The 25,329-nt window shown below is 41.0% G+C and overlaps 2 protein-coding genes across 2 annotated transcripts; one reads left to right on the forward strand and one right to left on the reverse strand.

Annotated features, from left to right (window-relative positions):
- Window positions 1-1,014: 1,014 nt before the first annotated feature.
- nup133 (nucleoporin 133) lies at window positions 1,015-17,234 on the reverse strand. The gene is made up of 25 exons (XM_084932238.1): window positions 16,962-17,234; window positions 16,666-16,781; window positions 16,373-16,476; window positions 15,726-15,959; window positions 15,218-15,388; window positions 14,624-14,779; window positions 14,466-14,536; window positions 13,203-13,350; window positions 12,738-12,888; window positions 11,997-12,151; window positions 11,694-11,785; window positions 9,990-10,153; window positions 9,661-9,755; window positions 9,178-9,402; window positions 8,971-9,093; window positions 8,710-8,809; window positions 7,621-7,875; window positions 7,009-7,142; window positions 5,451-5,609; window positions 3,920-4,055; window positions 3,448-3,566; window positions 3,063-3,143; window positions 2,896-2,960; window positions 2,051-2,139; window positions 1,015-1,551 (listed from the first exon to the last, which is right to left on the reverse strand). Exons 1-25 carry the CDS (start codon window positions 17,087-17,089, stop codon window positions 1,415-1,417), a joined length of 3,408 nt encoding a protein of 1,135 aa, XP_084788364.1. The 5' UTR covers window positions 17,090-17,234; the 3' UTR covers window positions 1,015-1,414.
- A 476-nt stretch (window positions 17,235-17,710) lies between these two features.
- Window positions 17,711-25,074, forward strand: taf5l (TAF5-like RNA polymerase II, p300/CBP-associated factor (PCAF)-associated factor). The gene is made up of 5 exons (XM_084932239.1): window positions 17,711-18,018; window positions 18,492-18,633; window positions 19,166-19,270; window positions 19,846-20,606; window positions 21,838-25,074. Exons 2-5 carry the CDS (start codon window positions 18,495-18,497, stop codon window positions 22,633-22,635), a joined length of 1,803 nt encoding a protein of 600 aa, XP_084788365.1. The 5' UTR covers window positions 17,711-18,018; window positions 18,492-18,494; the 3' UTR covers window positions 22,636-25,074.
- The last annotated feature ends 255 nt before the right edge of the window (window positions 25,075-25,329 follow it).

Genomic DNA, 25,329 nt, shown 5'->3' on the forward strand with positions numbered 1-25,329 from the left:
AGTTGAAAGTAGAATACAATGTAACTACATTGTTCTTTCAGTTTTGTTATACTATTTTTTCCCATTTCTCTTTCTGGAGGTTTCTTCCTTCCCACTGTCGCCAAAATACTTGCTCATAGGGAGTCGTATGATTGTATGTAGGGTCTACCTTACAGTATGAAGCACCTGGAGGAGACTGTTGTTGTGATTTGGCGCTGTATAAATAAAACAGAATTGAATTTACCATCTTCCTTTTTTAAGCCTTAAACATACAGTGCCTGTTTTCTTCTCTTACAATAATAATAAGGAATTTTTCTTTTATCAACCATTTGAAATCCATAATAAAATGAAGGAAGTCATTTGTAAATTATTCTGGGGTTATCATTCTCCATTTGAAAATATAAAAAGTAAATTACCTATAACACTGGAAAGATTAGAGTCATACAAACTAAATTGGCAGTTATGTACAGCTCTAGTGCCAATCTAATCTACTTTGACTATATTTAGCAGCGCTGGATCCTGAAAGCTGTGTAGCCGTGAAAGTGGATCACTGCGGAGGATCTCTGTCAGTCTGGCAGTCAACCAGCTAGAGGAGCTCAGATCTATTTATAACAAACATCTGCTCTTTGTCGCCCAACAGGAGGAAGCCCTGATGAGTACAGGGCAGCTTCTCGAGCCAGTATCTCAGAGGCTCAGGTCTGTGTCACTTTTTAAGTCTGCCATCTCACCTCAAATAAAACAAACAAACAAACAAAAAGAGGCAGGAAGTGAAAGCTTTACTTTTGTGGAACTGTTGTCATATTGTTTTCTTACTTGGAAGATTATTTTAGTTGTTTGTGGTAGGTTGTCCTACCCTGATCTTACTTGGTATGTCACACTAAACATGGCTGTATTCAGGAGGATCTCTCTGTACTCCAATTATGCTGCACGAGTGTCCTTATAAATGATTACGGCTTCCTTAGAAAAAGGAGGTGCAAACTTACAGCATGCAAACATGTCTTTTGTATGTATCCACTAAGAATCAAAACACACACATTAGAGCAAAAATTGATTCATTGTCATAAGACAAATGTGTTCTAAACGTGGTGAATGTTAACAAAGCCGTCATACATTCTCTCTAAAAACAAAACAACTTTGATACAAAGAACTGAAATCACGTCTTGCATCACGATATGGATTTCTGGTCTCTCCTGTTAACAAACAACTATTTTCTTTACAGCAGCACTTCTTTTTCCAAATATGTACAGAAGCCAGTAAAATGTGTCACAGCTGTGCGTCTTTGAGGAATAGTAGGAAAAGTGAAACCATACTGAAAAGTACACAAAAATCAACACATTTATTTAGAAAAGAGCACAATTTAAAGACATCCCGAAAGTGAGTAGAATGCAAAGAAAAGCTGAATCGCACAATGTTTCACTGGTGGGTTTGGTGGTTGTTACATCTGGGCTTGAAGGTAATGTTCATAATTAGCTCGAAGGACAAATTCAAAATATGGCTTTGATTTCAAACTGCTGAGCTCATCCAGCTCCAGGAGGTCTTTGATGTCGGGCAGATAGGTCTGCAGAGAGACGCCTGGAAAATACAGAAGAAAGAGTTCATCTGTTTAGTAATTACAAGTGTAGTTTTCATATAAGGATACATATGATTTGATGACCATACAGATAAAGAAAACTGAATTCTTTCGGCTCATGACTGTTCATAATATACTCAAAAACAAAGGGAGGGCTTGAGTGGTCCACTGTTTAGAAGAGTCGTCAACAGAATGTGTAGAAGAGTAAAAGCTAAGCCGGCTGGGATTACTGGCTGAGCCCGACTCCCTCCTGCCAGAACCAAATGTATGCTCTAACTTTGACAATCACATGTACAGAAGTGTTCAGTTGTATTATGCACAGTTTTTGATAAACTAGTTCTATATGGAACTAGCCTATGCAGCTATTTAAGTTGAACAAGGGGCTCTCATGACATAACAGGGATAACTTACGTGTCATTTAAACCCATTTTTCCCATCAATACGCTTGAACCCCCTCCCCATATTTCTTTAATCCACCAAGCCTTCATCAATGTTTCTCACCTTCCTGAATGAGTTTGAGGAGGATCTTGACAAAGATGCTGTCTTTTGTTGCTTCCAGAGGGTCGTCGTTCCCATCTGCAGAAGACCAGCTGGAGGTGGAAAAACAAACAAACAAACAAAACAACAATAAAGAAAGATACCCACGGCATTTAAATCAACCATTACAAATCCAACACACACACAAAAGCTTGTTTTTTTTTCCAGATTCCTTTACTGATCCAAACTAACTGTAATCACTGACACTCCATCTTTCCTGGCATATCAATAAAACACTTATATCCTTTACAGCTGGTATATAATTCAAAAGATTGTATTTTTTTTAGAGCCTGATGAGACCTAGAATCGATATGCACTGGCCTGTGAGTTTCCTACTAACTACTAATGGTATTTCACATGAACATCGTGTTTTTAACAGCAGGCGGTGGAGGAATCAAGCTGTAAACAATATTTTCAGTTGTGAAATAACAGAATAGCTTTTTATCATTTAGAGTCGTGTTTCTGATCACCTGGCAAAGTCCAATATTAATTACTTTTTTGCTCTGTTTTTGGTCTCTACCAGCTTCAGGGGGAAATGTTTGGCTCTTTATGTGCACAAGGTCTTATTGCTGAAAACTAGAAAACTGAGAATAAATCCAAACACTCGATTTGTGGCTTTAAAGCTAAACAATGACCTGAAACTGGCTGAAAGGCTCTAAAAAAACAAAACAACGTATATTCAGCTAATCATAGGTTACTCACTACTAGAAAACTATTTACATGTTATTAGAGAAATACCAGGCGAAAAAGTTTTAATTTAAGCAAAGTCCTAGTTGAATGTATACAAAAAAAAACATGATGGATCTTACTCGTCTCTCCTAAGTGCTTTGCCGAAAATCTCACATTTGAGTGCGTCGATGTCCACAGCATCGTCCTACAACAGAAAAGCAAGAAAACCGCTAAACTTGCTAAAGTTGAGAGACCGACTAACTGAGCCTCAAATGCACCAGTGCTGTAAAAAAACGCTAGTGGCTACCTCATCGATGTACTCCAGCAGATCCAGAGCCTTTTTGAAATCGTACTCGTTGGCTCGCCTGTTGTCATCACAGATGTACAGCTGGAGAGGACGAGAGTTAAAAAGGAAATGCACCGAAGCTGTTCAGTCTCAGTGTTTGAATCATTTTCTTCTGACCCTCTCTAAATGTGATCTGATCTTTTCTGCATACCTATGATTATCACTTTGTCTTAAGGTGAGGTCCTTCTATACTACTTTTATGAACAGCAGACACCAATTTACACAGTTATCATAAAAAAACATTTAAGCAACTGAAATGATCTTGTTTAAATATTGTACCTAAGTTAACAATCAGTTTTCGTCCACTCGGGAAAATTATCCACAAACAAGCAGCACGTGTTTTCACCTGTATGAGGTTGTGAGCACTGAGCAGAGGCATGGTGTCGGGGTTCTGCTGCTTCTCCTCCAGCAGCTGTCGAGGCAGAGTCTCCTGATGCAGCAGGAAGCGCTCCTGCTCCACAATGTCTGATTGGCAGATGAATGACAGTGTCAAGTCTACTTACAAGACATATTACAAAGCACCTGCCATTCCACAAATATATGTAGCTTTATATGTCGATTTTATCATGCCCTTAAAGACTTTCATTACTAAGAAAAAGATGAATGAGTTTACACTCTGAACTATTCTCTGAATGACTATGAGATCAAGGCAACCACTGTTGTAGCAGCTAAGTAACTTTTATTCACTGACAATCTAAGAATCTGTGTCAATAAAATGATCTAAAATGCTGGTTCGATTCAGTAAAATTCCACGGATAACGAAGTTTATGAGGTGCAGGGAGGTCTGCATGCATACAGCAATGTGTGCGCTTTTTTACCATCAATTTGTTTGGAGAGCTGGTCCTCTGGCAGGTCAGACGCTAGTGCAGTCAGCTTACTGAGAGCCAGCAGTGTCTTCTTTTTCACAAAGTAACGTGTTTCCATGTTGGCTTGGCTGTAGAGAGTTCTGTGGGCCTGCAGACGTGAAATACCACGTTAGCCACGACATCGTCACACCAAAAATATATCGATCTGTGTAATTAAGACTTTGATACAGCTTGATTCAAGTAAACAGAGAGTAATGTCACTTTTCATTATTATACATAATTTATGGTCATCTATGCATTGATTTCTTTGCGTGGGTTGTTACTGACATGTGGTGAGAATTTCACGTCACCAGCACCTTTAGAATTATATTTACTTAAATAATTGGGTGACGTGATCAATACTTTGTTGAGTAAAAAAAGGTTGACTAAGAAAAGGGAGGAGCTAAAACTGCTCATCTCAGTCAGAGGATGAACGGAGGAGCTGCATGAAGGCCCAGCATAAGATAAATAAGAATTGTTCAGAACTGTGAATCATGAAAAGCTATTCTAAAAGAACTCAAGAATAAAACTGAGTTGGAAATGAGAATAACAGATCCCCGTGTCTGCTAAATACCTTACCAGGCACATTCATTATCACAGTTAAAATGGAAAAGAGGAACCAAAATAGTATCAACCAGAATAACACAGTGAAGTTTACAGCTTCGAATGCGTCTTTGTCAAAGTGGATTTCTACTGACAAGTGAGGCCAAAAGAGGAAGTCTTCTTCAGTTTAGATATATGCGTGCCCGTGGTTTCACTTTGTGTTTGTTAACTGCAAACAGGAAGAAAACTTTAGAAAGTGAGTGTGTGTGTGTGTGTAACAGATATGTTACAGGATGTTTTCTTTTGTGCTTTGTCTTCTATGAGCAACAGATTCAAATGAAACCGGAAGGAAACTGAATTTGTGTTTCCATTGTAGATCACACTGTAACAGCTACACACTGTGTGTTTAACAGGAAAGACAGCAGGACGGTTAGGGAAGGAAGGAAGGAAGGAAGGAAGGAAGGAAGGAAGGAAGGAAGGAAAAAATGACCCTATATTTTTGTTAGTTGCAAAACTGCAGTATTTTTGAAAAATGCTATTTCCAGAGGTAGTGAAAAGACTGAAGTGCACAAGCGATGAACGAACAGCAGAATATGAAAAGGTTAAAAGTACCAAAAAAAAAACCAAACCAAAAAAAAAAAAACAGGAAGGAAAGAGGAAAGGACACTAGGAAGCCGTGTGGTTACATGAGCTTGAATAGAGCAAGGCGGATGTGTTTATTAATGTGTGAGAGAGTTAGACTGTACTTCTGAGAAAATCATGTTGCTATAATGTTGGCCAGATTTTGACTGGTCCTGACAGGTTTGATAGGTTTTAAATGGTTAACCCCCCCCCTCCAAAAAACGTTTGGGTTCAGATTAGGATTTAGTTGGGATATTAAAAATTCATAGAAAATTGTATTGTGCTGGTTTTGTGAAACAGAATTGTAAATGTGTGGGTGCGTTTTTATTTTTAAACATACACTTTGGTAGTCGTGGATGTGGATGTGATGCAGCCAGCTGAGATGCTGATGAGCCTGCAGGAAGCTGGCGAGTTGCTGGTGCTGAGCGGCCGGCTGGGACAGCAGCTTCCCTCTCTTGCCTTTCTCCATGTACCAACGAAACAGGAAGTCGGAAAAGTTCTGCAAAAGTAAAGGTACAAAGAGAATGTTAAAGTGTTTACTGATATACTCTGGTTTGAGTTCTCGATAGCATCCGGTATTTGTGCAGACACCTGCTCCTTCCAGGTATGTGCATCACCTTTCTTTAAGTGCTGATGAAAGGTGATGTATCGGTAAATGTACCCAAAGTTATCCAGGTTAAAAGAAAGCCCGAGAGATTGTTATTATTCTTTGGGATGATGTTAATAACATTTCTTAAATTTGCAGTTCATGATAACCAGACAGAATTTGATAACATGCCAATTTAGTCAATCATCATAGGTGTGGCAGGGGTGTGGTCTCTGGCCTGCTGCAGTGGAGGGGCGGTACAGTGAGCTCTCAGGGCGCCGAGGTGGCAGAGGAGACACCTCGAGAGACATGACTCTCTCCCCTTTTATATGTAGCGACAGCGGAGACAGACGGGAGAGGAGTGTGTGTGGAGTAGCTGGAGAAGGAGCTGCTCCTGGAGTCACCTGCGCTGAACTGAAAAGAATAAGCAAAATAAAAGCATTTCCCAAGCCTGACAAACCTGTGTGTATCTGGTCCTTTGCTACACTAGGACTGTAGCCCTTGTAAGTAAGTCACAACACACTAAAGGAGCCATTAGTTCTCCAATATAGAAAAAATAAACATAAAATTAAACATAGTACTGGTTATACATCCTTTGTCTTGTCGATGGTTTAGGGATTTTTCTCTTTTTTGGAGCATTCTCTGGAGAGGATTGTGTGATAGGTCTGGTGCCAACAACTAGGCTACACTCATAGTCAATGAAATCAACTTAAAAACAAACAAACTAGCAGATGGCTGCATATTTTTAAGCCTAAATAAAAGATACAGTCAACTACTACTGCTGCCCGTCACCCCTCCCAAGGTAGGCCTCCTTCGCTTGCCTTGAGGGTTCCACCTGAGAAACTGCCTGGTGATGTTGGTTGGCGGTTTGCGTAGAGTGTACCCTACCCAGCACCATCTTTTCTTCGTCTACTGGGAGTTGACAGGTTCTTTCCCATAGGCTGATGTTACTGATGGTGTCTGGCCAGCGAATGTGGAGAATCCTTCTCAGACAGCTGTTTAGGAATGTCTGGGTTTTTCTGTTTGAGGTTTTGTTTGTGCTCCAGGTTTCATCCCTGTACAGCAGTACTGACTTCATGTTGGAGTGGAACAGTTGGATCTTGGCAGTCAGGGTTAGCTTTTTGGATGCCCAGATGTCAGAGGAGCCTAGTTTTTATTGGGTTAAAATGTAAAATGGCCTCAAAGTGCCTTTACGATCCTGTACAACGTAAAACACTGTGTCCTTACATCCTAAATAAAAAAATAAAAATGGTAAATAACATGTAAGGAAACTTGTGCAGAGCAGCTGAGGAATGTTTGAGTTTTTGTGTACCTGATCTGCAAACTTGGCCATGTAGTGCTGCAGGCGGCTCTGGTTGTCTGTCTGCTCACACATCTGAACCAGGATGTCAAAGTCACAGTACTTCTCAGCCAACGCGGCCACCCACTGGTACTGACCGAGCTCCACTGCAACGCAAAAAAATAAAAATAAATAAACAGAAAGGAAAAAGAAGAAACATAAACATTTAGACATGGACGTTTCACTTCAGTTTGCACAGCAGTGTCCACGTGTCTGATTACAACATGTCTGTGTGTGAGCTTTGCGTGATGACATGGTCAAGTGTTCAAGTGATGGATAGTTTGTTTACTGCAACAACCTCTGTAATTGGACTGCTAATAATATACCATCTTTCTACTCAGTTTGAGCACTCAAAGCTTTTTTCCTGTAATAAAGAAAATTTAGTTATTTCTTCATACAAGAGAGGAATTACCAAAGGAATACTTTATTACAGCATTTTTACTCATCTAACAAAACTCTTAACAAAAAAAATCCACATTTCTAAATGTCACAACAATCCACTTTGATGTTAAAGATTTAAATCTTACTCTGTGAATCTATAAGACTTGATCATTCACAGCCATCACATTTTAATCCTCCACTTACAGAGCGGTGCGAGCAGCTCGGAGCGCCGCTGGCTGTACTCCATCTCCAAGCTGTTGTATCGCTCCTGTTGGGTCCTCTGCTGCTGCAGGGAGTTTAGCTGGGCCACAAAACTGCCCAAGTAGATATCCAACAGCGCCACCAGCTGCTCACAAAGGGCATTGCGCAGCTCTGAGTCAGCATGTGGGTACACTGTGCGCAGTATGATCTCGTGCTGGCGCGAGAGGACTGTTCGAACGCCGCCAACGCCACCTGATGCTGCATAAGCAAGATCAGGTGGAAAGAAAACAGGGTTAATAATCAGTTCTGCTCCAACACACACTGCAGACACTGAGCCATTCAAACATTCAGTTTCTTACAGCACTGAAATAGAAAAGATACTAAACTTCTTCAGTTTAAGAGGGGATTTTAAGTCACGATGTTTACATAAGCATAAATGCATATTTGGATGAAGTGCTAAAGTGATTTAGTTACAAACACTGAACAACAACATACACTAATAGGGTCATATGTAGAATAATTACATTTCACTGTGAATACATAAGGATTTTCTGGACATTTATCATATTTGGCTCTTATTTTTTTCTTAGTTTGTAGCTGGTAAATTTAAACAGCAAAGTTTTATTTCCCAACAGAAAACTTTCAGAACTGCAACTGAGCTTTCCTGTCCATACCCACTCTGGTTTTTGAAGTTTGTAAACTTTGTGGTATTAGTGCCCAAATTTACTGCCATGAGTTTGTATGGTAGGTTTTGCAGTATTTCGATAACATTAGACTAAAGCATGGTGTCAAACTCATATTACATCCACTTTGATCTTAAGTGGGTCGGACCAGCCAAACTCCCTCTATGCTTTTCTGTCATTTAACTGTTTAGTAAGAAAAGCTGTAAAACTTACAAAAATACAAAAACAAATAAATAATAAAATACAAACTGTATGCTGGTGGATGTTTGAGCAGCAGATCAAACAAGTTTAAAATTATAAATGACCTTAAGAGCCACGGTTCTGTGCTCAGTCTGCTTTTGCATGTGACTGGAGTGCCCATCAAAATACATTTGACACCAAGTGAATCTAAGAAGGTTCATGTTGTTACCTGTCCATGGGATGTACTCAGGCTCTGCAGCAGCATTTTCAGACGCTCTGTACATGGAGACCTTCATGTCTCTGTACTGACCAGCAGCTTGAAGCATGTCCTACACACACACACACACACACACACACACACACACAAACACACACCTTACTAACATTTTACAGTCATTACATTTGGAAGACTACCCATATACTTAAAAATGAAGCCTAAGTTTTAACGTGACTGCAGTAAATAAAAAAGAAAACAGCACAAGACATTTACCTTGATGATGTTGTTGACTGTGAGGACCACTTCGGCCCACTGCACTGAGTCGACTGGACTCTCCTTCAGACTCCGCTCCTCCTCCTCCAGCAGACAGTCGAACACCAAGGAGATCTGAGAGACCTGTGAGAGCACCACAACAGTCCAATGACCATCTATTACACAAACAAACTGTGATAGCACCTTCTCGCTGCCAGAGACTCAAACCTCTCTGAAGAAGACGTCAGCAGCGGTGAGGCTTTGCGGCACGGCGGTGTTGTTCCTCTGCAGCGCTGTGCTGATGGCCCGGTTCACTAGTTCAGAGTGTTTGGTGTGGTGATTTTTCAGCACCATGGCTGCTTGCAACTTCTCGGCGTGTTCACACAGCAGCAGGCGTGTTGCCATGGGAGATGAACGTACAGTCACCTGAGTGAGTCGGTCCAGCAGTCCAACCTGGCAACAGAGGATGATGGTGGCCTTTGAGAGGCAACTGGACTGATGCATTTCTAAATTCAACCTTTGAGTTTTGATTTGTATCACATTTTTATTTTCAGCCCTGTTTGTATGTTAGTAAAAGTACCTTTGCAATCTAATGTACAAGCTGATCTTAATTTAGTTTAATTTAATAATTTTCCGCCAACAAGCTTAAAGTGTGCCTTATAAAGTGAACTTGGAGTGTGTACACACATGCAAAAGTGCAGGTTTCTTTACCTGCAGCAAAAACTCCATGAAGCAGCCATGGGCCTTCATCTTATCCTCCAGTTGGTGAAGGATGATGAGGGAAGTGAGAGGAAAGCCAGCGCTCTCTTCAAATCCCAGAGAGAGAAGAAAAAAAACAAAAAACAAAACAGTTCAAGTCTTTTTCCAACACACACATTAAATGCAAAGTCGGATAGTGTATCAGCTACGTGAGAACTGTACAGTAACTGCAGAGAGGACGAAACCTTACAAGCACTAGTTTCATACAATATCCAGAGCTTTTCATTGGTTGGTTAATAACTTTAACTTTTTGTGTTTTGTTCCCTCTCGTCTCAGCTCACCATCGGGGACAGACTCGGCCCAGCGAGGGTCAGAGGCCGGGTAATCGTCCACCAAATCAAGGTTGATTTGAGTCACCATGGTGTCCAGCTCAGCTCCCTCCTCCCCATCGCCGTCAGCTGGGAACAGCTCATCTATGACTGTCTGAGCCCCGACCAGGTCATTACTGACAGAGGAGAGAAGAAGAGTTTGGAACGTTACAGGGATATAGACTTGTCCTCTCAGTGCTTTTTAAGGGCTCAGAGAGAAATGAGGAAGCACAGACAATCCCATCAGAGTCTGGTAACAGCCAGTCAACTTAGCAAATAGCAACAGACAGACTAGGTTATACACACACAGAAACAAACTATAAAGAAAAACAAATGTGTCGTTTTTCTCTTACTCACTTACAGATGACCAGTCATTATGTCTAGAAAGTGTGAATGATAACTCCTTTTGCCCATATTAAAGACCCTGAGCTTCAATATAAGACTTCAACATTCATCAGAAGCTTACAATAGCCAAGTTACTCAACACAACATGATGCAGAGAAACGCAGCTTTGATGTTTTTACTTGATAAACAACAAAAATGAACAAACATGTTGGCCAGAGATTCACAAGAACAATATTCTCAAAAAGTAGAGTGATTTAGTCACTTCTGTATTTACCTGATACAGAATATCTAAGTGAACTTGGCGCTGGCTCTTCCTGTTCCAGCACACAGTGGTGATTATGTGGAGTTTATCTGTGTCTGTGTCATTATCTTGCCACGGTGGAATCGTCACGTTTTATCTAAAGCACACTCTCTGTTGATTCACACGCTGATTATTTTTTCAGTATTCACTCACTGTTTTAGGCATTCGCAAGCTTAAATGAACTCGCAGCCGACTTGCTAGCAGCATGGCCTCTTCGCCTCTCCCTCCTGCACTTTCCTGCTCACTCTGATGTTTGAGTGTATGTTAGTTAAAGCACTGACAAAGCTGCTTGTGTGAATGGGTGTGTATGGGTGAATGTGGCGTGTATAGAGCGCTTTGAGGACTCCAGGAGCGTAGAAAAGCTATGCAGATGATGCCCAACTTCATTTATCCATGAAGTCAGATAACACACACCAATTAGTTACCTCAATACCTAATTTTCTGCTTCTAAATTCAGAAAAGAGCTTATTGTACTCAGCACTCAGCAACGGTACTGACAGGGACTAGAAAGAGAGCGTATATTTATTTAAAATCCTGCTCCTCATGTGCAGGTTTTGAATGATCAGGCCTCATCTTATCTTAATCTTAGTTATCTTAGTACCGTATCACACCAATAAAAATCTTTGCTCTTGGTCTGCGTGCTTCCTTGTTGTTCCTAGAGTATTTAAAAGTAGAATAGGAGACAGAGCCTTCAGCCTTTAGACTCCTACTCTGTGGAACCACCTGTCAGCTTGGATTTGGCAGACAGACACTGTTTCTGCCTTTAAGATTTGGCCTAAAAACGCCCTTTTTGATAAAGCATATAGTTTGGGTTGAATCAGGTGACCTCTAATCTTTCCTTAGTTATGCTGCAATAGGTCTAGGCTGCTGGGGGATTCTGTTTATACACCTCTCTGCATTTAATTATTTGTTATTATTAATCTCTGGCTCTCTTCCACAGCATGTCTTTGTCTAATATTATGAAGGCACTTTATTATTTTTATTCTTTAAAATATTTTTCAAAGGAGATGTGAGCTGTATTTAAGACGTACCGACAGAACTGCAGGAACGCCGCCTTCAGGAGTTTGGTTTTGTCCTCCTGAGCTACAGGCTCGGCTCGGGTTGGCGTCTCCATGGCCGACACCTTTGATGCAAATTCAACATTAGAAATGCATGACTGCGACACCCACAATCACAACAATTACATGTTAGTTTAGTTTTCCTTTTCCTTCTCGGAATTTCTTGTGTCAATAATTATGAGACGCAGAAGTCATGAGAAAGATCGAAGTCTCGCAAACTGGCATAAAAAGAAAGTTCTTAGTCTCATCGCTCAGACGGCTCTCTTTGAATCTCACTTCTGGGGCTGCAGCCAGCGAGGAGCACAGCGAGTCCTCCATGGTCTCTGGCAGGATGGAGGCACTCTCTCTGGCCACCACCGCCACCAGACCGCTGTTTTGCGAGAAAAAGACCGGCAGGTTGGCACAGCAGCCTGCTCCACGTACACTATCACCTGCACAGACAGAGGCCACCAACATAAACAGATCACTCACCTGGATTTGATCTAAACTGAAAGCATTTATTGGCCTATTGAACAAGTAGAGTGAATTATTTGTTCCTTTACAAATACTTTATTATATTTTTTCTTAATTCATCCCTAACCAAAACATTCTCGAACAATTTTATCTTTTAGGAATATCTGAGTCTTCGAAGCAACATGCAGTTTAAACCTCTTACACCAACACAGTGGACAAAAGCCTGTTAAATATGATAAAGTTAACTTATTCAAGCAACATGAATTTGATCAGTTATAGATTTTTGGGAGGCAATGAGATGCAGGTGAAATTTGTTTGTATTATGAAAAAGAACTTTGTTCAGTGATGTTACAGATTTTAATTAATTTTTTGAAACATAGTCAATACTTCTGTGTAACTGAATTTCAGACCAACGCCAAAAGAAGTTTATCCTACAGAATCAGGAATTTCATTTAATTGAAAAACAAACTATTCACTGACCACAGTATTAATTTCGTTGACTATTACATGCAGTAATAGTGACAAAATGAAGGCGTTCTTGCTCTAACGCTCCAACTTTCCCACCTGGTGAGTTAAAGCTGATTTTCTCATCAGGAACTGCGACCCTGTTGGTTCCTGTTGAGCAGGCGAACACTACGTCCTCAGTGTACAGAAAGGCTGTGGAGCCAGGGGAACGAGGCAACACCAGCCGAGTGGCCTGCAGGGTCTCCTTGTTCTGAGGAAATAACAGAATAACTAAAGACTTTCAAAATAAAAGCATAAATATCTTCACTCTTATAATAGGAACTGTAAATGCTGGACTTTATTTTACAATGTCCTGTAGTTTCACTGTCACTTGTTTGGACAGTTCCACTACCACTCTTTCTGCGTTGCTCAAAGTGGTTAATGTTTTAATTATAATCGAGGATTGTAATGATCAGGCTCTTCTTGATGAGCAGGGTTTTACACAAGAAGAGAATGACCAAACTGATCCTCTAATAGATCAAATCACAAAAACACCACTGCTGCAGTAGCAGCTTCAGGTCTGACCTGGAAGGGAGAGCTGTACTTTGTGACCTCCACGGTGAACTGGTCAGAGATGGTGGCTCCGTTGTCCTGCAGGGTGACCAGGCAGAAGTAGGCCAGGCAGGGAGTGTCGGACGGGTGCCAGGCTGCAGCCAAAACCACCAGCCCGGCTCTGAAAGCACACAGAGTGTAGCTCAGTTCAGCCAGGGGTGCAGTAACTTCAAGAGGAATAGCGAATAATAGCAACAAATAAACACAAGATAACCTGTCGACTAAGACAGTGGTCCCGAAACGTTTTTACACCACAGACTAGTTTAATGTCAGACAATATATTCACGGACCGACCTTTAAGGTGTCGCGGATAAATACAACAAAATAAAATCATACAACCAAGACAAAAATGGTGGCATTTTGTAAATAACATAATAAACGCGAATTCACTGTGTAATTGTGTAACTTTATTAGCAGCATCCTCCTGAACAACACTGAGAGTAACATCCTCCTCTCTGCCCCTTGACCTCCTAGGACCTGGCGTCCACATATGTGGACATCACATTTTGGGTTATTTAGACCAAAATACTAAATCTCTACAAGGGCCTGATATCCACTTACGAGCACATTATACTGCTATTGTTCTATCGAAATTTTAAACGAATATCCTCATATGTGGCTCTCATTTTCCTTGGAAACAAAAATCTGTTCAATTTTTTTTTTTTAATCTGGTGATTCTTTGTTTTTGCATTCATCGGGTCAAGTGTAAAACAAGTTTTTTTATTGACTGAATGGACAAAATCCATCTTTCATTTAATATTTATATATTGAATATAATTTTTTAAATTCTGAGATTGATCTTTGAAGTGCAGAGCGACACAGGATGGCTAGCTCAGTTTGGCTGTAGTATGCTAACGCTAGGGTGACCATATTTTGATTTCCAAAAAAGAGGACACTCGGTCCAGTCATGAAGAACTTTAATAATACTGTTTGCTTCAAGAAAACGTTAACACATTTAAACGATGGCTTCTCTGTGTGGTTAATGAATTGTGAAATAAAAAATGTCATATAGACTTTTACAAGTCAACAAGTGCAAAAAAAAAAAAAAGAGGCCGGTTGGTCACTCTAACTAACACTTTACCATGCTTTAGCACATGCAATCCTACATGTGGCATGTTTTAGTGAAAAAGAAGAAGAAGGAAACAAAAATGATTCAGGTTTTTGTGAATCCAAAGACAAGCACCAATGTGTGGCCCTGCTGCTTTTAATCACACACACACAGTAGAACACACTCACTGGCTGAGCTTCATGTCCAGGTATGCCACATTTGCTCCCTCCTTCATCTCCTCATAGTTGCTCTCTGACCCCTGGAGGAAAGGAAATCATTTTCATTTGAATCCTATTTATTTAGTTTTCTTTGCTAAATAAATAAGGTCACGTTTGCTTATACTGACCCATATAGCGTCTGTGATGCTCTCGTTCAGAACTCTGCCCGCGTCCCAGTTGAGGATCTGGTGCTCCGAGCTGTCGTCGACCTCCCATTTACTCAGACTGGAATCAGTGAGTGTGTACAGGGAGCTGCTTTCCCCCACCCACAGCACACTGCAGAGCTGCAGCAGTAATAGAGTCAGAACTCTGAACACTGAAGATAACTAAACTGACACTGGAGAAGAACTGCCCTCACTATTCAGCCTGATAGACTTAAAACATAAAGGGTGTTTAAGAAATTTGTGAATCGGAATCAAAAGCAATCACTCATTTCTCTCTGTGGCTAAAATTGATTAAAAAACTTGATTAATATAAAACACAAACAAATAACACATGGAGGAAGTAATTAGCAGGTTATAATCAGATTATCTATGAGTGACAGTAAAAATGGGAAGAGTCAAGCTCAGAGCAACACTATTCGATGTATTTAAAGGTCATCACCAATAGATGAAAAATAATAACACTGTACACCGACTAGTCTTAATTATTAAAAATGCATAAGATAGAAAAGAGTTGTACAGATAGAATAAATGAAAGCCCAAACTCTGCAGTGGACTCACTGTGTCATTGGCTGGTGTCGAGAGGATGCCAAACAGGCTGGAGACACGACGTCCGATGCCAGAGAGCATGCCCTGACCCTGCTGCAGAGCTCGGCACTGCAGTTTCCCGGAAGAATCTGCACTTGCTCTCAACAGCTGATTCTTTACCGAGGACAAGACAAAACTTCCACCCTGAGAAAGGAGAAGGAAGTGAGAAACAAAGAGGTCAAATTATATGTTGTTGATTTAATCCTGTTCCTTACAAATTTACACAAAATAAAGTGCAATGCCAGCTTTATTACGTGTGTTTAAATGTTTCAAGATATCTCAAGGTATGCAGTGAATAAAATGTGGACAGCAGCATTACTCCTCAGTGATTTCTGGAGTGATACTGTTTGATGTGGTTGTACTTTGGGACCCTTTTCAAAAATATTTGAGTATTTTGGATTTGGCAGAGTCAGTGGTGAGTTTTTTTTCTAACAAATTGGTTAGCAAAACCGTCTATTTTCAACTGAAGAAACCTACTTACTCTGACAGCAACAACAAAGTTGCACAGATCTCCCAGGTCCACATCGGTCTCTGTGTAGTTGCCCTCCTGGGAGAGGCTGGGCCAGTAGCGAACCGCTCCTTCTGCAGCCACCGCCAAGACAGAGATGGACTGAACAGCAGCCATCTCCAGGGGAGCAGTGGAAGTCACAGCCACAAGGTCAGCAGTGTAGTTGTACTCACTGCTGGGCAGTTGCAACTCCTTACAAACTGAGACCTGCAGGAAAACACAGTTTAGTTTGTGAATTTAAAGCTGCCAGTTTAGCACATTGCGAACTTTCAGTCTGTTTTGATTCATCATTTACTCCATCTAATATCGGAATAAGAAAGCAGGTTTTGTGAGAGAAAAAAAAGTCCATCTTTCTATCGCTGAAACATTTACCACATGTTACTGTACCCAGTCTCTTTAAACAAAACTGAGACACATGAAATAAATGATCAGTGAATAATTATTTGCTTTGTCGATCCTACAGATGAAAAAAAGGCCTCACGCCGCTTGCATTATTTTTGGAGAACATGTTAAAATAACTCTTTAATGATTTTTAGATTGTAAGTTTAGTCTAAATGTAGTTTTAAAGTGAATTTTAAACTCAGGCTGAAAAAAATTATAAATGTCTGCCCTGATCATACCTTAGCTACAGCAGTTTGGCAGATCTTCCAGATGATCAGACTCTCTCCACAAACCATCCAGGCCCAGCCGCTCTCACACACCTTCACTGAGATCTGATCATCAGCTAGAGTAACCAATAAGAAAATGAAAAACAAATGTTTAGTGGAAACTACTAACTCTCCCACAACCAGAAACATAAAGAGAAGAGAGAGCAACTATATAAGAAAATAGAAATTTAATATGTTAGTTTGAAGCTCATAAAATTACACACGCACACCTTTCATTCTCAGAAAGAAGACAATGTTTCTCTTACCGTCAGCCATCGTCAGTGCCTCCATAACTTTGACGGGGAGGGATGAGCCAAAGGTCTGCACATCATAGTTAACAGTTTCTGCCCCTGCATGGCTCTGCACTCGGGTAGGTGTTGATCTGGGGAGGACACAAACTCAGAACAATCAGCTGTAGCTACAGTCTGATGGGCCCAGTTAATCCAAGACTGCACTGACGACTCAGCACGAAAGAACAACATCTATAAATCTGTAAAATTGTCTTTATTTGTCATATATATGGAGCCTTCCGATTGAGTAAATCTGATCCGACAACTCTCACCTCGCCGACAACGGCGTCCTGCGCGGGGAGAACAGGAGGCCAGGGACCGCACCGGAGACGCTCTTCCTCCCGGCGGTCCTGGCCGGCTGCCTACGGCCGGAGCCCGGGGCGGTTCGGGGGCTAAACATGCCTGCGGTGGTACCCCGAACTGTTCAACAGTGATAACTACAACCCTGCCTGAAAAGCGCGCTCACACGAAAGATCCACCAAATACAACTCTCCAAACAACGCGCGGTGCAGTCGCTGGATTAAAACGTCATCGTCTCCTCCGCCTATTTTGTAAAACTTTATTTACAACTCGCACACGAGATTTTACAACTGCAACACTTTCACAGAGGAAAGTCTTATTGTGTGGGTAAGACTATATGAAAAAAAAACCCACACACTTTTTCATGTAGGCCACATTCATCCAATTACAATTAAAAATGTAAATTACTCCGCTATGCTGATTCTACGTTTTAAGGGGCTTAAAAAGTGAGTTAAGTACGCTAAATACTTAACTCACCGTTAATTTAGTGACTTAATAGTGCACTTTCACACAGATTTCTGTACAGCAGGGATTGGCAGAGACAATTCTGCCTCTGGGTCAGTAAATTTAAGCTTACATATAAATTTATAAAATAAAACAAGCACAAATGTATGTCATCAAGATGACATCAGATCTTTAGGAGACTCCAAACTATTCAGTGCATCTCATCATAGTAGCTGACTTTTATCAAATACAAAAATTATATCAACCTAATAACTGTGTTCTAAGATTTTTTTCTTCTTCTCAGGAAATCTGTTATCTATAGATTTAGCCTTGAGCTTGAAACTAACGGGAGCCAGGCGAAAGCAGTAGATTAACGACACCTAGAATTGCTGATTAAAGATGAGAGCGGCCAGCTAGCTTAGCTGCTTTAGCTAGCATGATTTGATGGAGTCTGACAGGGTTGGATAACCACGATGGAGCGGCAGCGAACGACGTTGATATAGTAGTTATAGCCAGATACAGTGATGCGTTAAAAGCGGTCGGTTTGGACACAGTAACTGAAGGCGGACAGCAACACGTTATGCAGTAAGTAGCAATGTCCAAATAATGATGGTACGGCATTAATCCCGCTAAAAGTTTAGCGGCCAGGCCCACTTCTAGCATTAGGAAGTTAGCCAGTTAGCTTGGTGTAAGCATCTTCCTCTACTATCGAAACTTGACAGCTTTACACTGCATGCCTAGTTCTTTGCTGACTTTCAGGTTAGTTGGCACGTATCTTTGTTGTGCTAGCTGGGCCCTTTGTAATGCTTGTAACGTAAACACGCCAGCGTTGCTGTGCTATGTAATTAGCTACTAGGTGATGCTGTGCTCAAGAGGTTTCATTTGACCATGGAGATGATGAATGAGAATTTTTAGTAGTCACAGACATGTATCGTATTTTGTAGTCCGTTGTGAGCACGAAAACAGTTACTATATGCTTCCGACTTATTGGGTGGATAAGCGAGAGAAGGTGCTGTGAAAAGTGCCAGGTGTCTGACACTGTAGCTTGTGCTCGTAAGGTCATGAAGCGGATTCGCACTGAGCAGATCCAGTATGCCGTGGCTCAGTACCTGAAGAGGAGGCAGTATGTGGACACTGACGGCTCCCTGAAAGGAGCCAAGCTCTACCAGTCCCCCGAAGAAATGGCTGCAAGTCTCACGGGTAAGATGATGATGATAATTCCAGCCTAATTAATAGATCGCACAGCCACATAGTTATGAGAAAAGACTGATCACACGAAAACACTACACATACACCACAGGATTGGCTTCACTGCAAAAATTAGCACTGCCGCCTCGGTGCAACATGGATTTGGTTTTGGGCATTGAACCTTGTAGAGCCTAGAGCTGTCTATATGGAGTTTCCATGCTCTCCATGGGCCTGCTTGGGTTTAATTCCACAGTGCAGAGACATGTGTTAGGTAACTGGTGATTCTAAGTGATTGTGAGACTGTTTTTTGTCTTGGTTTGTTTGTTTTGTTTTAACCTTTGTTAAACTCGTGACCTTTCTAAGGTGTACCATAAGACAGCTGGGATAGGTTCCAGCTCACCTGTGTCCCTAGGATAATTGGTTAAGATAAATAATCTATTTTCATAATGCAGTGTAATGTATTTGACCCTTTGACTGGCAATATTCTATGTAATTAACAGTTTTCCTGGTTTCTTCTTTATCTTCTTTCTCTATGTCTGAGCAGTGCAGACGGAGTCAGGATGTTCCAATGTCGTTTCTGCTGCGCCATGCCAGTATGACCCACAGCAGTATGAGATTCAGTATTCCAAGCTCCGTGCCTTCCTGTCAGGTATGAGCTCTACATCACTGAGTGGATGAGTCTAGACTTGCACATCTATAATTGTAGTTGTTCCCAAAGTTTATGCCTCGGCTCCACTTTTTTTAGGTAGTGGTAAAGCTGCATCCTAAACAGCAGAAAGAGACAAAGGTTGTGGACGACTGGGGCTTCTTTCTGAAAGATGACATATTGCTGCAGTTTTAAATATTTTTATTTTCTCTGATAATTGTGCTTTTGTATTATTGACCATCCAGGGCTGATATTTTTTCATTTTGTCAACATTTCTTAAGCTGTTTTTGTGCGAGTCCACATTGTTTTGTCCTGACTGTTAAGAGAGAAACATGGATTACAAACTTTGGGTTTAACATTTGTCTTTCATACATTTATGTTCGTATTTATTTATTTATTCATTTACATTTTTTGAAAGGGCATGAATAACAAAATGGATTATTATTGGCTTGTATACAAACAGCTCCACATGGATATCGAGAATGAGATGATGGAACTGTGTTACGATATTGTTAACCTTTGTTGTTATTGATTACAAAAGCCTAAAAAAATATACATATTTTTTTTCTACTAAATAGAAGCAGACATATCCTGGGCAAAAGAGGTGAGCAGTGTCCTCTATCCGCTCTTCGTTTACCTCCACCTGGACATGGTGCGCTTTGGACTGAAGGGGGCTGTGGATGGTTTTTACAGTCGTTTTCATGGCGCCTTTCTTCAGGACAGTGAGCAGCGTACCATCATAGAGCAGCTCCGCCATGTCCTCAGTGCACAAGACATTGTGACCAACCCCAAGCTGAATGCTTTCTTAGAGCACAAATATGTGGTTCACCTGACGGAGCCAGCCTACAGCTACCTGCTGCGTTACCTGCAGAGTGAGGACAACAGCGCCCTCTGTAGGATCCTCAGTACACACCTGCAGCTGGAGGTCAGTGCCTCGAGGCGGACAGATTACCAGCTCTATGGAGCTGCTGGCGGGTCAACAGCTGCCCCAAACTCCACCTCCTCCTGGGCCGGAGTGGATGGAACAGAGAGTGGTGATGGGGTGGAGGTCCCAGCAGGGATCCCACAGAATGAGGCAGCCCTCGAGGCTCTGCAGGACTGCGTCAAGAAAGTCCGTGAGGGACCACCGTCACTCACCACTGTCTGTTTTTATGCCTTCCACCACACGGAGCAGATGCTGAACACTGCTGAGGTCTCGGCTGACAGTCGGTTGCTGGCCGGTGGATTTGACACCTCCACGGTAAAGCTGTGGAGCCTCCGTGCCAGAAAGCTCAAGGCCAGACCCCATCAGGCTGATGTGTCACACATCCACCTGGCATGTGACGTACTGGAGGAGGAAGTAAGTAGACATTGTTATGAGAAGTCTTCACCTTAATTGTTTCCATATCTTCTTTTTCTTTTTTTTTAAATTTGCATGTGTTTCTTTTGGTGTACAAAATCTGAGAAAATAATCCTGAGGACAAGACAAAGTTTGTCATGAAAACAGAGACACAGTGGTGAAGTCTTGTTTATAGTGGTGATGGACAGGCTATGATCTTTGTAGCTGACATTATGATCTGTAGTGAGAGTAGGGTGCAGATGGAAGAGTTGCAAATACAAATTACATGTATGTGAATGAGAGGAAGATGTTGGAAAGTTGCAGGCAGAAGGAGTGGACGTTGACATGAGTACATGAGTTTAAATATCTGAGGGCAACCTTCCAAAGCAACAGACACGAGAGGTGAAGAAAAGAGTGGAGGCAGGGTGGAGCAGGTAGAGCGGTATGTCAAAGGTGTGTAAGGGAAGGCTGATAAGATGTAGTGAGCAGAGCTGAACCAATTGCAATTTGCTCAGTTAAAATGTGTAACCTGCTGTTATTGATTTTCTTTCTATGAACCATAAATTACAGCAGATACAAACAATTTAGTTTGTCTTCAATGCAAATACTTAACAAATATTATATCAGAAGAAATTATTTCCCCAAATATTATTCTCCAAAGCTGTTAGTTAGTTAGTTAGAAGATCTTCTTTCACTGAAACATCTGAAACTAAGTGCTTTGCTACTAGAAAGAGGTAGAAATGATAAAATGAGTTTTACCTTGCCAAACAAAAGGAGGAGCAACAGCTTTATATAGTTTATTTTTCAGTATATTTATAAATTCATTAGACAACAGGGACCTAACTGCTTTGAATTTGTTTTGTTTTTTTTCCTTTGCTTGCACATACCAAGGTTGCTAGCTTATGGCGGCCTCTACGCACTGGATAGCTTTAACTTTAGCCACTTCAGCGCCTTTTAAAATGTCCACGTTTATCTGGGCGATGGTGATGTCACTGTCTGATTAGGTTTGTTTTTAGAAACATTGTTGTGGTGGGGTGCACTGAAAATCATCCAATTCCAATCTCTAGCAATGAGATGGGTCTCATTTGTAGATGGTGGCTCTGATTTAAAAAGACCTGCAGAGTTAAAGATTAAATTATTTGGCAAATTTAGATTTTTAATGTAAAAATAAATGATGTACATTATTTTTAGATTAAGCTGCATAGGAACAAAATCAAGTATAATTATGTAATCTTTCATCATTTCTTCCAAGGTAGATGAAGAGGACAGCTCAGGCAGTGAGATAAAGACGCTGCGAGGTCACAGTGGCCCAGTATTTCGTACCGCCTTCCTCACAGACAGCTCCGGCTTGCTCTCGTGCTCTGAGGACACAACCATCCGCTACTGGGACCTGGGCAGCTTCACCAACACGGTGCTCTACCAGGGGCATGTCTACCCAGTATGGGATGTGGACGTCAGCCCCTGCAGCCTTTACTTTGCCAGTTGCTCTCACGATCGCACCGCCCGTCTCTGGACGTTCTCCCGGACATACCCACTGAGGCTCTATGCAGGGCATCTTTCTGATGTTGACTGTGTGAAATTCCACCCGAACTCCAACTATTTAGCCACCGGTTCCACAGACAAGACTGTGCGACTCTGGAGCACCCAGCAGGGGGCGTCTGTTCGCCTTTTCACGGGCCACCGTGGCCCTGTGCTGTCACTCGCTTTCTCACCGAATGGCAAGTACTTGGCGTCCGCTGGTGAAGACCAGCGGGTGAAGCTGTGGGATTTGGCATCTGGCACTTTGTTCAAAGACCTAAGGGGACACACAGATAGTGTCACCAGCCTGTCCTTCAGTCCAGACAGCAGCCTAGTGGCATCTTCATCTATGGACAACTCAGTGCGGGTGTGGGACATCCGCAACTCACACGGTGGGACGTCAGCTGACAGCTCGTCCAGCGAATTGGTGGGAATGTACACTGGAAACACCAGCAACGTGCTCAATGTCCAGTTTATGGCCTGCAACTTGCTGCTGGTGACGGGAACCGCACAAGAGAAAGCGGAGCAGTAGATGTAGCCGTCACATCTGGTGCTCTTTTGGGCGAGAGCTGAATGTTTCTCTGTGTCTGAAACTCAGGAGCCCGATCCTGAGATACATGTTTTTGTTTCCTTCAAATTTCATTCTTCATGAACTGGCTTTTTTTTTTTTTTTTTTTTTTTTTGAAATAAAGAAATAAATTACCAAAGTGAATTCACGATATGTCAATATTGAAGAATCTCCCATTTTCTTGTTTAACTGATGGTCTAAAAATTGTGAAGTTCTGTTTTTCTGTTGTGATGTAAATTCAGGAAATATTGTTACTGTTGGAATAACTGACACTATCAGGAAGCTTTATCCCAAAAGAAAACTTTAATATTTCAAACCTGAGACGTGTACAATAAAGTGCGTTCAACATTGCCGGGCTTTCTTTGGGTTAGGCAGCTAGACAAAGCCTAAACCCAAACCCCATCTGTCACAATTCTTTATCAGCTTTCACTGCTAATTCAAGCTCTGCTTCTGGTGTTTGACGTGTATTTTGACTCTTCACAAAATGAACCAAATGCTACCTACTTTAGTCAAAAGGAATAGGGCAGATATTATTTATTTGTAAATAATATACAAAGCAAAATGCTGTTACTGCAAATAAGAAGAAGAAAACCACTCTGTGTGGTCTCAGTGCAGCCGTGCATTTGCAGAGTACGACAACTTCTCATTGTTACATTTTAAACCAAATTAATTAAATCTTTTAAGAAGCGTATTCAGGTCTGATGGCGATGTGGAAATTGCTGAAGATCTTTGACAAAATTAAACGCAGTGACTGAATACTCTGTGACAACCAGAAATGAAAATGAATGCTGTGTAAATGAGGACCAAACAAAAGTATATATATATCCACATTTTCTTTATCACTAATTGAATGCATGTTACTTCACATGGCCATTTGGCACATAGATTCTTTACACTCATCATAGCGTACCTTTGTTCAGTAAAATGGATTTCAGTTGAGTCGAATCCACGTTGTAATTCAAGTAAATGGTCATCAGAAGAGCACTGAATAGAACCACCTCCTGCCAAGTTTGTCTTCAGTGCAGTAACTGTATCAGTGTCTTTGAAGGTATTAAAGTTTTTTTTACACAGGCATGCACTTAGTATATAGAGTCTGGTATACTGAGGTGCATACATGGGACCAAAAGAAGTTAGGGTAGCTGGCTATAAAGCGCTTTGCACCATAGGTGACAGTGAAATTTATTTGCACATGCTCACAGAGTGTAGTTCTTTTCAGCCACACCCACTTCTGAACCAACTCGATGTTTGCGTTGTGGCAGAGCAGGAAATAAGTTGACACGGCCGCTCTTACTGGCAGATTGACACTGAAGGCTGGTAATGGTAGTTTTGTTCTGAATTTTTGTCTTAATTCAGAAAGTTTAATGTCCACAGTAACTGTGGTATTTTTTTTTTAAAGGAAACTAACCTGTGTTCATGTCGTCACAACTGTCTCATTACCTGATTTAGGAAGACGAGAAGTCTGCTGATTTGTTTGTGTTGATGTGCTCAATATTGACAAAATGAACGTTACAAAGATAATGTTGCTCGTGTGTTTTAACATGTAGGTAGATGCTTCCAGTAAATAACTATCAGGCCTCCTGCTAATAAATTACTTTCCTAACTAATCTAGGTCTATCTACACTGAGGGCAACTATTGCTTCTAAGATGTATTAGGTTAAAGAGATTTGATGTCACCATCCTGAAGCCACTCAACATAATCACCTAATATTGCTCCTTGTTGGCAGCAGAGACTGGACTGAAAACACACGAAAGTAAGTTAAAGAAATGATTGTGGACTGTTAAGGGTCGTCTCCAGCACAGCACATCGTTTAGTGTTCTGTTTGGCTCACACGTCCATCACTGGTTGGTAGCTATGTTGCTGGAATAACTTATATTTGTTTTTGTTTTCACTTTTCAGTTGTGAAATGAGATATGGAACTGATATCATGTTTGGCTTTTGGAATGCTGGTAGACATTTATAAATCCTATCAAGTTTAAAAATTGTTACGTTTTAAAGGTTCTTCAGGGAGAAGCAAGTTATTGTGAATTAACAGCAGAAAAACGTGATTTTTTTCTTGTTCTACAGCAGCAGGTCGTGTCTGAGTGCCCGCTGTAGCTGTGGGTGTAAAAACTCTCATTTCTAAGTATTGAAGGCTGTTTTTTTGGTTTGTTTATTTTTTTGAAAAAAAAAAAAAATTCTAACTGTGCAATTCATAAAAATTGTAAATAGACATTATTTTTGTAAGTTTTGGGGGGCCTTCCTGGTAATACAGATATGCCTGTGTTATTTCATATAAAGTCTGGTTAGGGTTTGATGTGTTATTCATAAATCCAGCCTGGAACTTTTCTTTTGGTGGTCACCAAGCTTTCTGTTTCCTTTTGTAGTCCAAAACAAGAAATAACAATTTCTTTTTAACAATGTCAGATTTCATTCCTTTTTTGTTGTGTCATGTTGATGAACAATGAAGGACACTGAAAAGTAATACGTCATATAAGAATCCAACCATAATCCTTAGCTTTCTGAATACTTAAGCACATATTATACTTTATTATAAAAACCTCAGAATTCCAGTTCAATTAGCGTCATCCCAGTCATCCTTGATCACCTGACAACTGAAATTTATAAATTGCTGATCCTTTCTATTTTACTGTCTGCGTTAATAGCTGTATTTAAACATT

Source organism: Perissodus microlepis, chromosome 6, assembly GCF_051167445.1.
Source record: "Perissodus microlepis isolate ML-2025 ecotype Zambia chromosome 6, ASM5116744v1, whole genome shotgun sequence".
Classification (NCBI taxonomy): domain Eukaryota; kingdom Metazoa; phylum Chordata; class Actinopteri; order Cichliformes; family Cichlidae; genus Perissodus; species Perissodus microlepis.

Coding starts and splice junctions, on each gene's coding strand:
- taf5l (XM_084932239.1), top strand. CDS start 18,495: ATGAAGCGGATTCGCACTGAGCAGATCCAGTATGCCGTGGCTCAGTAC. Junction 18,634..19,165: donor AATGGCTGCAAGTCTCACGG/GTAAGATGATGA, acceptor ATGTCTGAGCAG/TGCAGACGGAGTCAGGATGT. Junction 20,607..21,837: donor GTGACGTACTGGAGGAGGAA/GTAAGTAGACAT, acceptor ATTTCTTCCAAG/GTAGATGAAGAGGACAGCTC.
- nup133 (XM_084932238.1), bottom strand. CDS start 17,089: ATGTTTAGCCCCCGAACCGCCCCGGGCTCCGGCCGTAGGCAGCCGGCC. Junction 10,154..11,693: donor GCGTTCCTGCAGTTCTGTCG/GTACGTCTTAAA, acceptor CTCCTCTGTCAG/TAATGACCTGGTCGGGGCTC. Junction 1,552..2,050: donor CCTCAAACTCATTCAGGAAG/GTGAGAAACATT, acceptor TGTATTTTCCAG/GCGTCTCTCTGCAGACCTAT.